The following is a 13,227-nucleotide window of genomic DNA, read 5'->3' on the forward strand; positions in this document are numbered from 1 at the left end:
AATCCGAAAGGACTCACAGTAAAAGTACATCAGCCTCCAGAGGTGAAAGCTGCTAATTCTTGAGTTTTAGTCTAGAGCTATCTCATGCATGTAAGAACATCTATTTGTACCATCTCTTTTTTTTAACATACTGTTCACACTGCTCTGCTGCTTTTTCATTTTACTGTATCTGAGATTGTTCCATATCTCAACATATGTCTCTACATCCCACTTAATGGGTGGTGTACTATCTATCCAAGAGGCATTTGTGGTTTGTGTGAAGTATACAGTAAAGTGTGATTCCATCCTGACTTCTTCCTCGCCCTACATATTCCACAGGGAATAGGAGGTCTTGTCTTCCATTCTTTGAATCCTCTGAATTATCTGGCCCATGTTGGTATATTTCTGTCCATTTCATTTGATCCAGAGTACATCCATCACTCGTTTACACAAACATATCTATGCTCTTTTTTTCCCCCATAAGATTCCAGTCTTCATGGACTTAAATTTTTGCTTTTCTCTGTAATTCCCTTAGCACTCACAAGTTACTCAAAGATATTCTCTTGTTTTAGTAATATCTTACTGTGAAATAGTACATACGGAAGTGTGTACAAAATGTATGTTGACAGAGTTCTGGACGTGCTACCCTAAATATGGTGCCTTGGTACACAGAATATTTCAAGCTGAAGAAAATTGAGAAAACAGATACAGGTAGGACGCTCTGACCTTCCCCGGAAGCAGATCCAAAGACATTCATGAGAGAAGTGTTCCCATAAGTCCCAAGGACACTGAGATGCAACAAAAACAGAGATAGGGAAGTAAATCTGGCCTCTGGCTCAAATGCTAGGGAGTATCTTCCTTCGACGGCTATCACGTCATCATCGGAACTCAAAACAGTCATGTCATTCACTCAAGAGGGCACAAGAAATGTCAAGTCCATCAACTCCCTACTCAGGTTTTCTGAAAAAGGCCAGCCAAAAAAGCCCTCAATGGCAACCCTGTTGGGACCCCTCTCATTTTTGAGAGCTTTCTCTGTATCCTCACTTAGTAAACTTCTATTGCTTTACTCACTGTCCTTTGTCCACAAGATTCATTCTTTGAGTCTGTGAGACGAGAACCAAGCTCTCCCGCATCATCACCAGCCCCCTCCGGGTTCCCTTCCCCTATCACATGATAGTCTCTCCCACTAGAGGTAATCAAGGTCCTGAATTTTACATTAATCATTCTCTGGCTTTCTTTTTTCTCAATAGTTTTGAAGTGTTAATGCATCAGAATCATCAAGAGGGCTTGTTAAAACAGATTACTGAGCCCCACCCTCAGTTTCTGATTTAATTCATATGGGATGGGGCCCAAGGATTTGTGCTCCTTATAAATTCCCATGTAATGCTGATGCTGCTGATTCCCAGTCTACACTCTGAGAACTCCTGCTTTATCTCAAAGATGCTCATGACTTGTGTGTGATGACTCGTGGCCTCCCCTAAAACCCCTATCCGCTCAATACATACATCTTGAGGACCTCCCCACTGCCTTCCTCTACTCTAGTTCCAATCACCCAAATTATGAACTTTGCTAAATATTTTAATTGATTGTGGCACATGAGCATGCTCCTTTCTTTTTCTTTTTTATTGATGATCCCATGTATAAGTTGCTTCTCATTTATGTGTGTGTCTGTTATTTTTAGTTAACCAGAAGGAAGGGGTATAAGCAACATTTATATATCTTATTTGTCTAGTCTGGAAGCAGGAGCCAAGTAAAGGGGTTCGGAACATGCCACCCCAAAATACACTGCTTTTTGCATATTGATTATTTTAAGTTGAAGGCAATTGAGAAATAGCAGATGCAGGAAGGGCTTTCTGACCTTGCCCTTTTTACCTAAAAGCAAGTCATAAAATTTTCCTTGAGAATGGTGCCCTCCCTGTACCAGGAAGAGAAGACATTCTTATCAGCAGAGCCTGGGAGTCAAGTCCAGCCTGTACAAACAAACGTACTAGAATAATCCCTACCTGCCATTAGTTTCACCCATACATTTCCTAATCACTGTCCCACAACTTCTTGTCCCAGCCTTGTCTTGCCTCCTTTATCTTATCACATCCCCACAATCTGTCTCTGTTGCATACAAAAGACATATAAGCTTTTTATACATTTTACACCTTTTTATACCTTTTTAATGGCTCCTTTGAGTCTTCCTTTTCCCTCTGAAGACTCCTGTATACATGTAAAAATATATTAAATAGGGACTCCTGGGTGGCTCAGTCGGTTAAGCGTCTGCCTTCAGCCCAGGTCATGATCCCAGGGTCCTGGGATTGAGCCCCATGCGGGGCTCAGTGAGGGGTCTGCTTCTTCCTCTCTCTGCCCCTCCCCCACCATGTTCTTGCACTCTCTCAAATAAATAAGAAAAATATCTATATATGCATATATATAATAACTTTTTATGCTTTTCTCCCGTTAACCTGTCTTATGTCAGTTTAATTCTTAGGCCAGCCACAGAATTTCAGAGAGTAGAAGGAAGTTTTTGCTTCCCTACACAAGTTTAATTTCCCTTTGTAGTCCACTTCCTCAAGTAAGCTATAGACCAGAGTTTGCAAACTCAGTCACTGATACAAGTCAAAAGGCACTGTAAATAAGTGACACTTGCCAAGGGGAATTTTACAGATCTCGAGACCACATCCTGTAAAGAAGGCTTGGATTTAAGCCAGTTGCAAGTACATTGCTCTCCGATTTTCCCAATTTTCAAGAGACACCGAAAATAACCCCAATTAAGTCAACATTTTAAGTACCCAGAGCAGACTCAGAGATTCTATGCAGGATACACGTGCAGAACTGAGATGGAATCCATTCCATGTTTCAAGACCTTTGCAGTAAATGAATGGATGGATGGATTGGTGAGGGAGTCCATAATGAATCTGGGTCATTGGGGGAGCTCTCTGGGGGCATCGAATGGGGGCATAGAAGGGACATTTCGTGAGTACCTACTGTATGCCCAGCCCTGTGCAAGGGGCTTTACCTACCTTATCTCTTTTGACTTGCATAACAACACCACAGGGTAGTTATTATCATTCTTGTTTATTTCCATGCTCGGTTCACAGATAAACAAATGGAGGCTTAGAATGGCCCAGGATCACATCACGAGTCTTCTTTACTTACAAGCTACCTAATTCTTAAAAAGGGATTTTAGATGAGCTCTTATTATTTCAGCTGGCTTCTGAGCCTTAGATTCCAGATAGCTCTCTTATACCACATTGCCCCCACCAAGGCAATCAGGTTCTCAAAAGGCAGGTGGAGGGGAAGTACCAGTAATTGCTGGTTTGATTCCTTGAAGATCTTAGCAAACAACTCACAGCTTCATGCTCTTCAAGTACGTCAGCCAGTACTGGGGAACTAAGACACACAGCATCTCTTGCCATCTTGGTAAGCCCCCCCTACTTCCTCCTACGTCATTGCTACTACCTTCTCAGAATTCAAGATTTCTGCCTTCCAGCCTTGGAGCTTACTTCATCCTCATTCCCTTCTAGAGCCCAGTAGGATAAGGACAGACACAGATACAGGAACTGTTAGGTTGGAAAACATTTTATTGGTGTTACTGAGCCCAGAGAGAGTAATTGTAAGCTGGTGATCAGATCCCACACCAGCCCCTCTTCCAGTGGGTGTCAGCAGTGCTCTGTCTTGAAGGGAACGGTCACTGGGCATCAGGAGTTGCACTTCTCAAACCCTTCAGCTGGAGGGAGAGAGGGTGTGATCAGATTGGGGGACCCTCGGGGGCAGGGAGCTGGAGTCCCCTGTGAGGAAGCCCAGGACAGCGTGAGGCAGTGATAGAAAAGAGTCTCTGCCTTGATCTGAGTTCTCATTCTCTAAATACAGCAGCTGAGACTTCCCTTAGTTTTGGTGAGAGGAAGGTTTGTCTTCTGTTACCCGTCCTCACCTTCCTCCCAGATCGTCTACTTCTTCCCTCACCCCCGACTTCTATCCTTCTACTGCCCACCGCCTCTTACCTTAGGAAAGGCATCCCAGTTGAGGAAAGGAAGTTTCCTTTTGATAGACTAAAAGAGAAAGAAAGAGCGAGAGTGATGTGTTACAGGTCAGGGGAGCATGGATCAGCAAACACTCAGTGAATGAGCTCTCCATAGTGGGGATGGTGTTATCACTTCTAATTACAGAAAGAGCTAGTATTTCCTGCGCCCTCAATCTGTATCTGCCTCATACTAGCTGCCCTGTAGGCACGCTCTCATTGGTCTGCACAGCTGCCTTTTGAGGTAGGTACCAGCAAGCCCGCATCAGAGACGAGGAAGCTGAGACTGAGAGACATTTGTGCGAGGTCACGTAGCAAGAATGTGCAGTCGTGGGACACAGGCTCTAATGCCCACCCCGTCGCTGACTTTTCCTTCTAGTTCCTAAGCCACCCAACTTAGGGCCTCGGTTTCTTCATAGATGATAAAGAAATTCAAACAAACACCTGTCTGATTAAGTTCTGCCTGTTTTGGAATTGACTCTGTGGCTCTGCTCCCCCACTGCCACGTTAGGAAAATAGGCGTGGCCGTGTCAGCCTCCTGAAGAAACTTCTGACCAGCAAGGTGATGACTTCCTCTGAGAACTCAGGAAAGAACCCAAAGGGCTAGAACTAGAATGTGTTGGCCCTACCCTGGAAAGACCGCAGACAGTCAAGGAGAGGAAGGAGGGCCCATGCACTTACCTCAAAGAGGGCATGCCAGTTCAGGAATTCATCCGGCTTAAAAGCCTGTGGAGACAGAGAGACCAGAAGAAGGTCAGTTCCAGAGGAGGACAGAGCTCAGCCCCCAGCCCCCTGGAAAAGATAAGGGGTTCATGGCAGCTCCGCAAGCTGTCTACTACAGCACTGGTCTTTACGGTGTGGATGTGGGGGGGCAGCGCTAGAGAATGGTACTTACGGAGCGCAACTTGTCGATGTTCAGGAATTGAGCGTTAAAGGCCTAGGCAAAGAGACGGGGTGTTAAGAGAGTGGCTTAGGGGCACAGGACGGGGCACAGACTCAGGCTAGAATGTGGGAGGGAGTTTACCTCAGGGCCTGCTGCATAATTACCAATGGTCGTTTCTTCCTGGAAAACGAAGGGGAGAAAGCCAAATGATCACATAATGGCAAGTCCTTGTCCCAAAACCCTCTCTGCCAGGCCTGCCTTCCTCCACAGGCCAGGCCCCCATGGGGCCAGTCCACCATGTGGCCTCAGATAACATGCTCTATTCCAGTAAGACAGATGGTTGACAGATGTGCAAGGCAAAGAGGAAGGAACAGAGTGGTGTGCGTGAGACAGAAGCCAAAAGCCCGGGCCTGCATCCGCGGTAGGCAGCAGGTGCAAGGGGTGGAGAAGAGAGGACTCCTCCCAAGAACATTGAGCCAGTGTTGCCATGCAGTTGACTTGGGATGTTTTTGAGACTCCTACGCTTAGCCCATAGAGCTGGGTGGGGGAGATTAGCACGCAGGTAGAAGCCAAGCTGCTGAGGTGCCCTGCCTGCCTTTAATTGATTGAGATTGGTTTGCTTTGTGACTTTATTGCCACCAAAGTCAGAGTCACCATTTTCCCTCCCCCACGTAGTAGCGCCCTCGGACCTCAGTGCACCCCATCTTGTCACTCTCCCTGCTTGGCTTCATTGTCCCTTAGCTCTTCCTTTCCACTACAGAGGTCATAAATGGGTATCCTATAGGCTAGACCCAGATGTTTAGCTCTCATAGCAGTTTGGCTTGTTTTTTAATTTGAATAAAACATTTCTAATTAAAATACATAAATCAGATTTCTTCTGGCTTCTCCTGAAAATTTAAAACCTCTGATCACAGCAGTATGTTTTCCTGCTTAGCAGCAGTCAAATGGTATACAGACTGGGCGCCTGGGTGGTTCAGTCGGTTGAGCAGCTGACTTTAGGTCAGGTCATGATCCTGGAGTCTTGGGATCGAGTCCCGCATTGGGCTCCCTGCTCAGCGGGGGTCCTGCTTCTCCCTCTCCCTGGTCCCTGCTCGTGCGCTCTCTCAAATAAATAAATAAAATATTTTTTTAAAAGGTGATATACAGACTGTCCCTTTTTAGATTGGGCAGGTCCGCTCCATCTTCCCTGGGGCCCCACCAGCCCGCCTGCTCACTGACTTCACTTGCTTGGATCCCAAGCAATTGTGTATGTGATCCCATCTTAGACTTTTCAATCCAGCACGGACACTCTTCCCCAACCTTGGGAGAGAGAGGGCCCTCCAGCTTCCTCCTGGCTGGAGACTGCCTCCTAAGGATCCGTGCTATGGCTAGGCTCCAGAGACAGCAGGGAGCTTGCAGTCACCTGGAAGCCATTCCCTGGGAGTAGATGAAACAGGTGAGGCTGAGCCCAGATGACCGACCTCAGCCCCTGTCTCCTCCCAGGATTCAGATGTCTAGCTTCCACCCACACTCTCAACCATCCCTTCCAGAAATAAAGCATCTCCATCTACATGTCTTCCTGGGAATGCTTTGTCTCCTTCCTTCTTTCTTCCCTTCCTCAGAGCCCAGCCCCTACTTTTCATTCAGCCTCTGATAATCTCCAAAAACAGGAGCCACATACCCAGTAATGCATAGAAGGTAAAGGAATGAAGGACTAAGTGAGTTAATGGATAAAAGAAAGAGAATCCAGGTGATGTGCTCACCTCAGAACTCCCCAGGGAAGCCCCCTGAGCAGAGTGGAGCGCCAGAAGAGAGAGAAGAACCACAGCAGGAAGAACTGGGATCTTCATGGTGTCAAGTTTGGGGTGCTCTGAGGCGGGGCCTCACCGCTTGCCCTTTATATTCCCAGGGAGGTGGATGTGAGCAGAAATGGGGTCCCCACCCCACTGACTCACCCCCAGATCCCATCGCCCACCCCCGGGGCTCTGGGAAGGGGAGGTGTAGACTGTTCCCCACTTACCTTGGATTTCTCAATTCACATTCTGCCCCAGGCACAAGGAAGGTGAGATGGCAATGGGGTGCTTCATGCCAATGGAGCTGGGATGGAGACAGGTTGAACCTGTCCCTCCAAAGGACTGGCAGTGGCACCCAAGCAACCTCTCCTTTTGTCTTTATCTCTTTCCCTTATATCCTTCATTCTGCTCTCATAATTCGGGCTTTCCCCCACCCTTCCCAATTCTGTATAAACTCCTAGACTTCCATGCTCTGGCCTCAACCTGTCTTTCTGACTTGTTCTTTTTTTACTCCTTTGCATGTGACCCTACATTCTGGCCAAACTGGACTCCCTACCAAATATACCGTTCTTGGTCCTGCAAGCATCTTCCCTTGCTCTTGCTTATTCCTAAAATGCCCTTCTTGTCATCTCTAGTTCTCAGAACCCAACATCCATGTTGGATGAAGCTCCTTGATTTTTCCCATCATCCTTCACCCTCATTCCCCATACCCTTCCCTTCTTGGGGAATTGCCATAGCAATTCATTTATATCTCTGGCATTGTACCTGGGGTAACTCATGCTTTCTTCTTATTTCTCTCTTAGAATATGAAGTTCCTTGAAGCCGAAAACCAACTCTTAATCACCTTTATATGCCCCTACACCATGCATTACACAGATTACAGGCAGAGCCAACCTTTGTTAGACGGGATAAGTTAGGGTTCGAGCATCCTTCCACCAAGTTGTACACTTTCCTCCTTTGGGGCTGGACCCCTCCCCTTATCCAGCTGCCCATCTTTTACTCTTGGGTCTTCAGAGAGATGACTATCTTGAACTAAGAAGACAAGGACTAGAGAACATGCAGGGGAGAAAACAACACGCACACACACACACACACACACACACACAAAGGTCTTAAAGACGGCCCTTTAGGGACGCCTGGGTGGCTCAATGGTTGAGCATCTGCTTTGGGCTCAGGTCATGATCCTGCAGTCCCGGGATCGAGTCCCATGTTGGGCTTCTTGCATGGAGCCTGCTTCTTCCTCTGCCTGTGTCTCTGCCTCTCTCTGTGTGTCTCTCATGAATAAAAAATTTAAAAAATTTTTAAAAAAAAGACGGCCCTTTGGAGATAGGATCTACGTCCTGAACTTTGAGTGCCTTGTCCATTTCATCGAGCTTCTCCCGCCCCCTGTCCCATACCCCAACTTGGGAGTTGTATCACCACAAAGTGACAAAATCTCCTAATCAAGCCACCTTCTCTACGAGGTTCAGGTGGACCAGCCGGTTCCTGGTGTCATAGGGAGGTGCCAGAACATAGGCTGGCGCTGCCAGGACAAAGCAAGACCTTATTTGAGAGCAGGCCTCTTTGCCCCAACCTGATGCAATGCACACAGATGGCAGGCCTGGGGTGGAAGAGCTAGATGGCACTCATGAACAATCTTCGGGAACCCCAGGAGTTGGGGCTTCAGTTCCCATGATGCCCCCCCACCTCGGCCCCTCTATAGGCTCAGGAAATCTGTTTTTATAACAGCATCTCCTCCTCCTTTGTAGAGGTACCTGAGGAGACAGGACTTGAAGAACACTCACTAAGTGCAGATGGCCAGGTGGCAGTGACTATCATGCATGGTCAGGCTGCTGGAGGAGACGAGTGAGAAGATGCTTGAGGTGGGTGGAGTGCCTCTCAAAAGGTTTTCTGGAGGACACAAGTTTTTAATGTGTAATGGATTCTTATTAATTAGTTAACAGTGACTGAAGGAGCTCATTAACCACCATTCAGCTAGTATAGGGTCAATAGGGTCAACTCTGGGAGCAGAGAGAATGAAGAATGGACAAAAGAGAACTGATATTGTATAGTCAACTCCCATTAGGCATGCTCATGGTGGAGCACCTTGGCATGGGTGATCCAAAGCAACAGATGAGCCAAACACCACCATCTGTTTAGCTGTAGAGTTCTTTTGTAACACATTGACTTCCCAGTGTTTTCCTCTCCACCTAATTAATGCTAATGCTTCTAATAACGTTAGCCAATGTATTGATGGCTTATTACGTGACAGGCCTTGTGCTGAGTGCTCTAAATGAATGATCTCATTGAAATAGCACAGTGATTCTGTGAGGTAGGTACTATAATTATCCACATTCTACATTCTACAGGTAGGGGAACCACGGCACGTAGAGGTTAAGTAACTCACCCAAGGTCACAGCCAGTGTGTGGCAAGGCTGGCATGAGTACCCCAGGATTCCAGGGCCTGCACCTAGATTTGCTCCTGTGCTGTGCTGTGCTGTGCTGTGGAGTTGTGTCCCATAAAGGACCTCACCAGCCCACAACACCTTGCATGAATTGGACCCATGCCCTGAGAGTAGGGGGGCAGGCTGCATTTAGCCCCCGTTAGTCCCCTCGCCTCATGTCCCTTTGAGGCATGCAGCCTACACAGCCGTACATGGCAGCTCCCAAGCATACGTGCATTACTTTCAGCGAGTTAACCTGTACACTCTTGGTAAAATGAACACAGCAAATTAAGAGAGTAATGGCCCTCAATGAGCATGTGCCCCAGAATGAACCTGCGATTGCCTCGGACTCCAGGTACCTCTTGGGGTAGGTGTAAAATGCCTCTGAACACAGTGTGCACAACCAAAGAAATCCATTCTCTTGCTGGAGAAGAAAACTGTCTATGCTGGACAGCTTTGTTTCCTTTTGGTACCTTCCTGATGGATCTTCAAGGGCAGTTTTGGCTTTACATGATTTATGCTGTAAGTGCCATCTTTAGAATGTAGTGTCCCTGTCCTGCCTCAGTGGGTTTGTGTTTCCTGGGTGCTCAGTGTCCCATGGTTGGGCAAGTGGGGGAAGAAAGGGGTAAGGGATTCTCACAGTCCCAGCAATTTGGGTGGTGGGTGGCTAAGAATCGCTGGATTTCAGCATTGCTTTGGATGCATCACGTAGGGTTAATGGTGTCAGGCAGAGCCACACTGCCTGGCTCTGCATCAGTCCATCTCCAAGTCCAGTTGCTCTTCTAGTTTCCTCTCCGAGAACACCAGTAAACCCCTGTTTTCCCACAGGCCTGCCCCCACCCCACCCCATATCTGCCAGAACTTGAGTGTAGGTAGGAGGCAAAGCCCAGCCCTGATTGCTACATTACAGACACACCTAGGGGCTGGGATCCAGCCTCCTGGCTTCAGAAAGGAAATATGGGATCTGAAGGGATGCACACTGGGGCCATGAGATATTGGTGAATACCTAGGTGAAAAAACTAAAATCTTTGAAGAGAAAGGGAGCTGGGGTGTGGAGTACTGGGAGGCAGAATTTGGGACATCCATGTCCCTTCCTTTCCTGCGCCTCTGCCAATATTACTATCACACCCAAGAAAGCAGCCACGTTGTCCAGCAGGTCTGGTTTCTTCCTTTGCCACCCACCTTTTGTTCCTGTGTAGATTTTGCTCATTAAACTTCTCCCAGGAAGACTTCCTGGATCAATCCCACTTAATTCTGATCCCTCTTCCCATTCTCTGTTCACAAACACTGAGCAGCCACTTTGGCTCTTGGCACTGGGAATTCAAGATGGATCAGGTACTGTCCTGTGGAGCTTATGTTCCAGGGAAGAAGACATATCATAATCTAATTTAAAAATTAGGAAACAAGATAACTTCAGAGAATGACAAGTTCTGGGGAGAAAATAAAACAGTGGTGATATGATTGCAATCAGGTCAGTATCCTTGGTTCAACTGGCTTGAGGGTGGATATTTTAATGTAGACCTAAAGCAGTTAAAGCTCCAGTCTTCTGAAGACGTTGAGTTGCAGGGACAGGTGGCAGCAGTGTTCCTTGAAAGCTGCTCCTAGCAGTTCTGGGTTGACAGGGGAGAGGAAGGCCAGAACCCAATCATCCCCAAACCATGGTGAGCAGTTGGGATTTGTGGAGGATTCTGAGCGTGGATCCTTCCTGGATGTCATGGAAGAATGGATTTTAGGGAAAAATGAAAGTCAGAGGCTGCTTCAGAGCCCCAGGAAGGAGAAAGGGACATCCTACCCTTTTATTAGAGGGTCCTTTGCACCAGAGGGCCTTTGCCTGCTTCAGATGACACTTTGAACTTTAAAGGGCTGCTTTGAGCCTTTTGGACCAGAAAAACCCTGAGAGTCTAGAACCGTCTTGACCACCTCAGCTTCTCCTTCCATCCCTCAGGGACTGACTCCAGGAGACTTAAGTCTAGCTCTTTCTGATTCATCACCCACACTCCAGGAAGCTAGCTGTCAGTCAGCCAAAGAATTGAGCATCTTGCCCTGGGAGAGCTGGGTTCTCCTCCCTGTGGCTTCCAGGAGGTACTGCAAGGCGCCCTCCCTACACAGTTGAAATCCAAGATGAGGACAGACACCCCGTGGAGATATTGCAGATTAGGTTCCAGACCACCACAATAAAGCAAATATTGCAATAAAATAAATTAGATGAATTTATTTATTTTTAATATATTTTTAAGGAATTATTTATTTGAGAGAGAGAGAGCAAGAGCAAGAGCACCTGCTTATGCATAGGGAGGGGCTGAGGGAGAGGGAGAAAGAAGCCTCAAGCAAGCTCCCCGCTCAGTGCAGAGACTAATGTGGGGCTCAGTCTCACAACCGGACTGGAGCCCAATGCAGGGCTTGATACCAGGACCCCGAGATCATGATCTGAGCCAAAACCAAGAGTCAGACACTCAACTGAGCCACCCAGGCACCCCATTATTGATTGAGTGAGTGAGTGTACGTGCGTGTGTGCATGAGCCCAGGGGTGAGAGGCAGAGGAAGAGGGAAAGCAAGAACCTCAAGCAGGCCCCACACTCAGCACAGAGACAAATGTGGGGCTCAGTCTCACAACGTGAGTACCTGACCTGAGCCAAAATTAAGAGTCAGATCCTAAACCAACTGAGCCACCCAGGCACCCCATTGAGTCAAATGAATTTTGTGGTTTCCCAATGCACCTAAAAATTATGTTTACACTATTTTGTAGTCTAGTAAGTGTATAATAGCATTATGCCTTAAAAAGACAAAATACTTATCTTAGTTTAAGGGATCCCTGGGTGGCGCAGCGGTTTGGCGCCTGCCTTTGGCCCAGGGCGCGATCCTGGAGACCCGGGATCGAATCCCACGTCGGGCTCCCGGTGCATGGAGCCTGCTTCTCCCTCTGCCTGTGTCTCTGCCTCTCTCTCTCTCTCTGTATGACTATCATAAATAAATAAATAAAAATTTAAAAAAAATAAAAAATAAATAAAAAATATTTTATTGCTGGGATCCCTGGGTGGTTCAGCAGTTGAGCATCTGCCCTCAGCTCAGGGCGTGATCCTGGAGTCCCGGGATCGAGTCCGACATCGGGCTCCCTGCATGGAGCCTGCTTCTCCCTTTGCCTGTGTCTCTGCCTCTGTGTGTGTGTGTGTGTGTGTGTGTGTGTGTGTCTCATGAATAAATAAATAAAACCTTAAAAAAGAAATTAAGTTATAAAAAAGAAAAACTTTATTGCTAAAGAATGCTAACCATCAAGTGAGCTTTCGGCAAAGTGTAATGTTTTTGCTGCTGGAGGGTCTCACCTTGATGTCAATGGCTGCTGACTGATCAGGGTGGTGGTTGCTGAAAGCTGGGGTGACTGTGGCAGTTTCTTAAGACAAAATGAAGTTTGTTGCATCAATTGACTTCCTTTCTGAACAATTTCTCTCTAGCATGTGATGCTATTGGATAGCATTTTACCCACAGTAGAACTCCCTTCAGAATTGGAGTCAGGCCTCTCAAATTCTGCTGCTGCTTTTATCAACTAAATCTATGACAAATTCTAAATCTTTTGTTGTCATTTCAACAATCTTCACAGCATCTTCACCAGGAATAGATTCTATCTCATGAAACCATTTTCTTGGAATGTCTGGGTGGCTCAGTGGTTGAGTGTCTGCCTTTGGCTCAGGGCGTGACCCCGGAGTCCCAGGATCGAGTCCCACATCAGGCTTCCTTGCTTGGAGCCTGCTTCACCCTCTCCCTATCTCTTTGCCTATCTCTCTGCCTCTCTCTCTCTCTCTCTCTCTCTCTCTCTGTCTTTCTTGAACAAATAAATAAAATCTTAAAAAAAAAAACACACACACTTTCTTCGCTCATTCATAGAAGCAGCTCCTCATCTCTTCAGTTTGATTATGAAGCAATTCAGCATGCAGCAATTCAGTCCCACGCTCAGGCCCTCTTGTTGTTTCCACCACATCTGCAGTGACATCCTCCACTGAAGTCCTGAGCCCCTCAAAGTCATCGACAAGGGTTTGGTCAGCTTCTTCCAAACCGCTGTACTCCTTGATATTTTAACATCTTCTGACGAATCACAGACATTCTTAATGGCATCTAGAACAGTGAATCTCTTCCAAGAGGTTTTCAGTTTATTTTGCTCATCAGAGGAAC

At 46.9% G+C, this 13,227-nt stretch overlaps 1 protein-coding gene across 1 annotated transcript; it reads right to left on the reverse strand.

Annotated features, from left to right (window-relative positions):
* Window positions 1–3,655: 3,655 nt before the first annotated feature.
* On the reverse strand, window positions 3,656–6,697 carry KRTDAP (keratinocyte differentiation associated protein). The gene is made up of 6 exons (XM_072731618.1): window positions 6,611–6,697; window positions 5,010–5,048; window positions 4,881–4,922; window positions 4,667–4,711; window positions 3,969–4,016; window positions 3,656–3,694 (listed from the first exon to the last, which is right to left on the reverse strand). Exons 1-6 carry the CDS (start codon window positions 6,695–6,697, stop codon window positions 3,656–3,658), a joined length of 300 nt encoding a protein of 99 aa, XP_072587719.1.
* Window positions 6,698–13,227: the final 6,530 nt, after the last annotated feature.

This window comes from Vulpes vulpes, chromosome 1 (genome assembly GCF_048418805.1).
Source record: "Vulpes vulpes isolate BD-2025 chromosome 1, VulVul3, whole genome shotgun sequence".
Lineage (NCBI taxonomy): Eukaryota > Metazoa > Chordata > Mammalia > Carnivora > Canidae > Vulpes > Vulpes vulpes.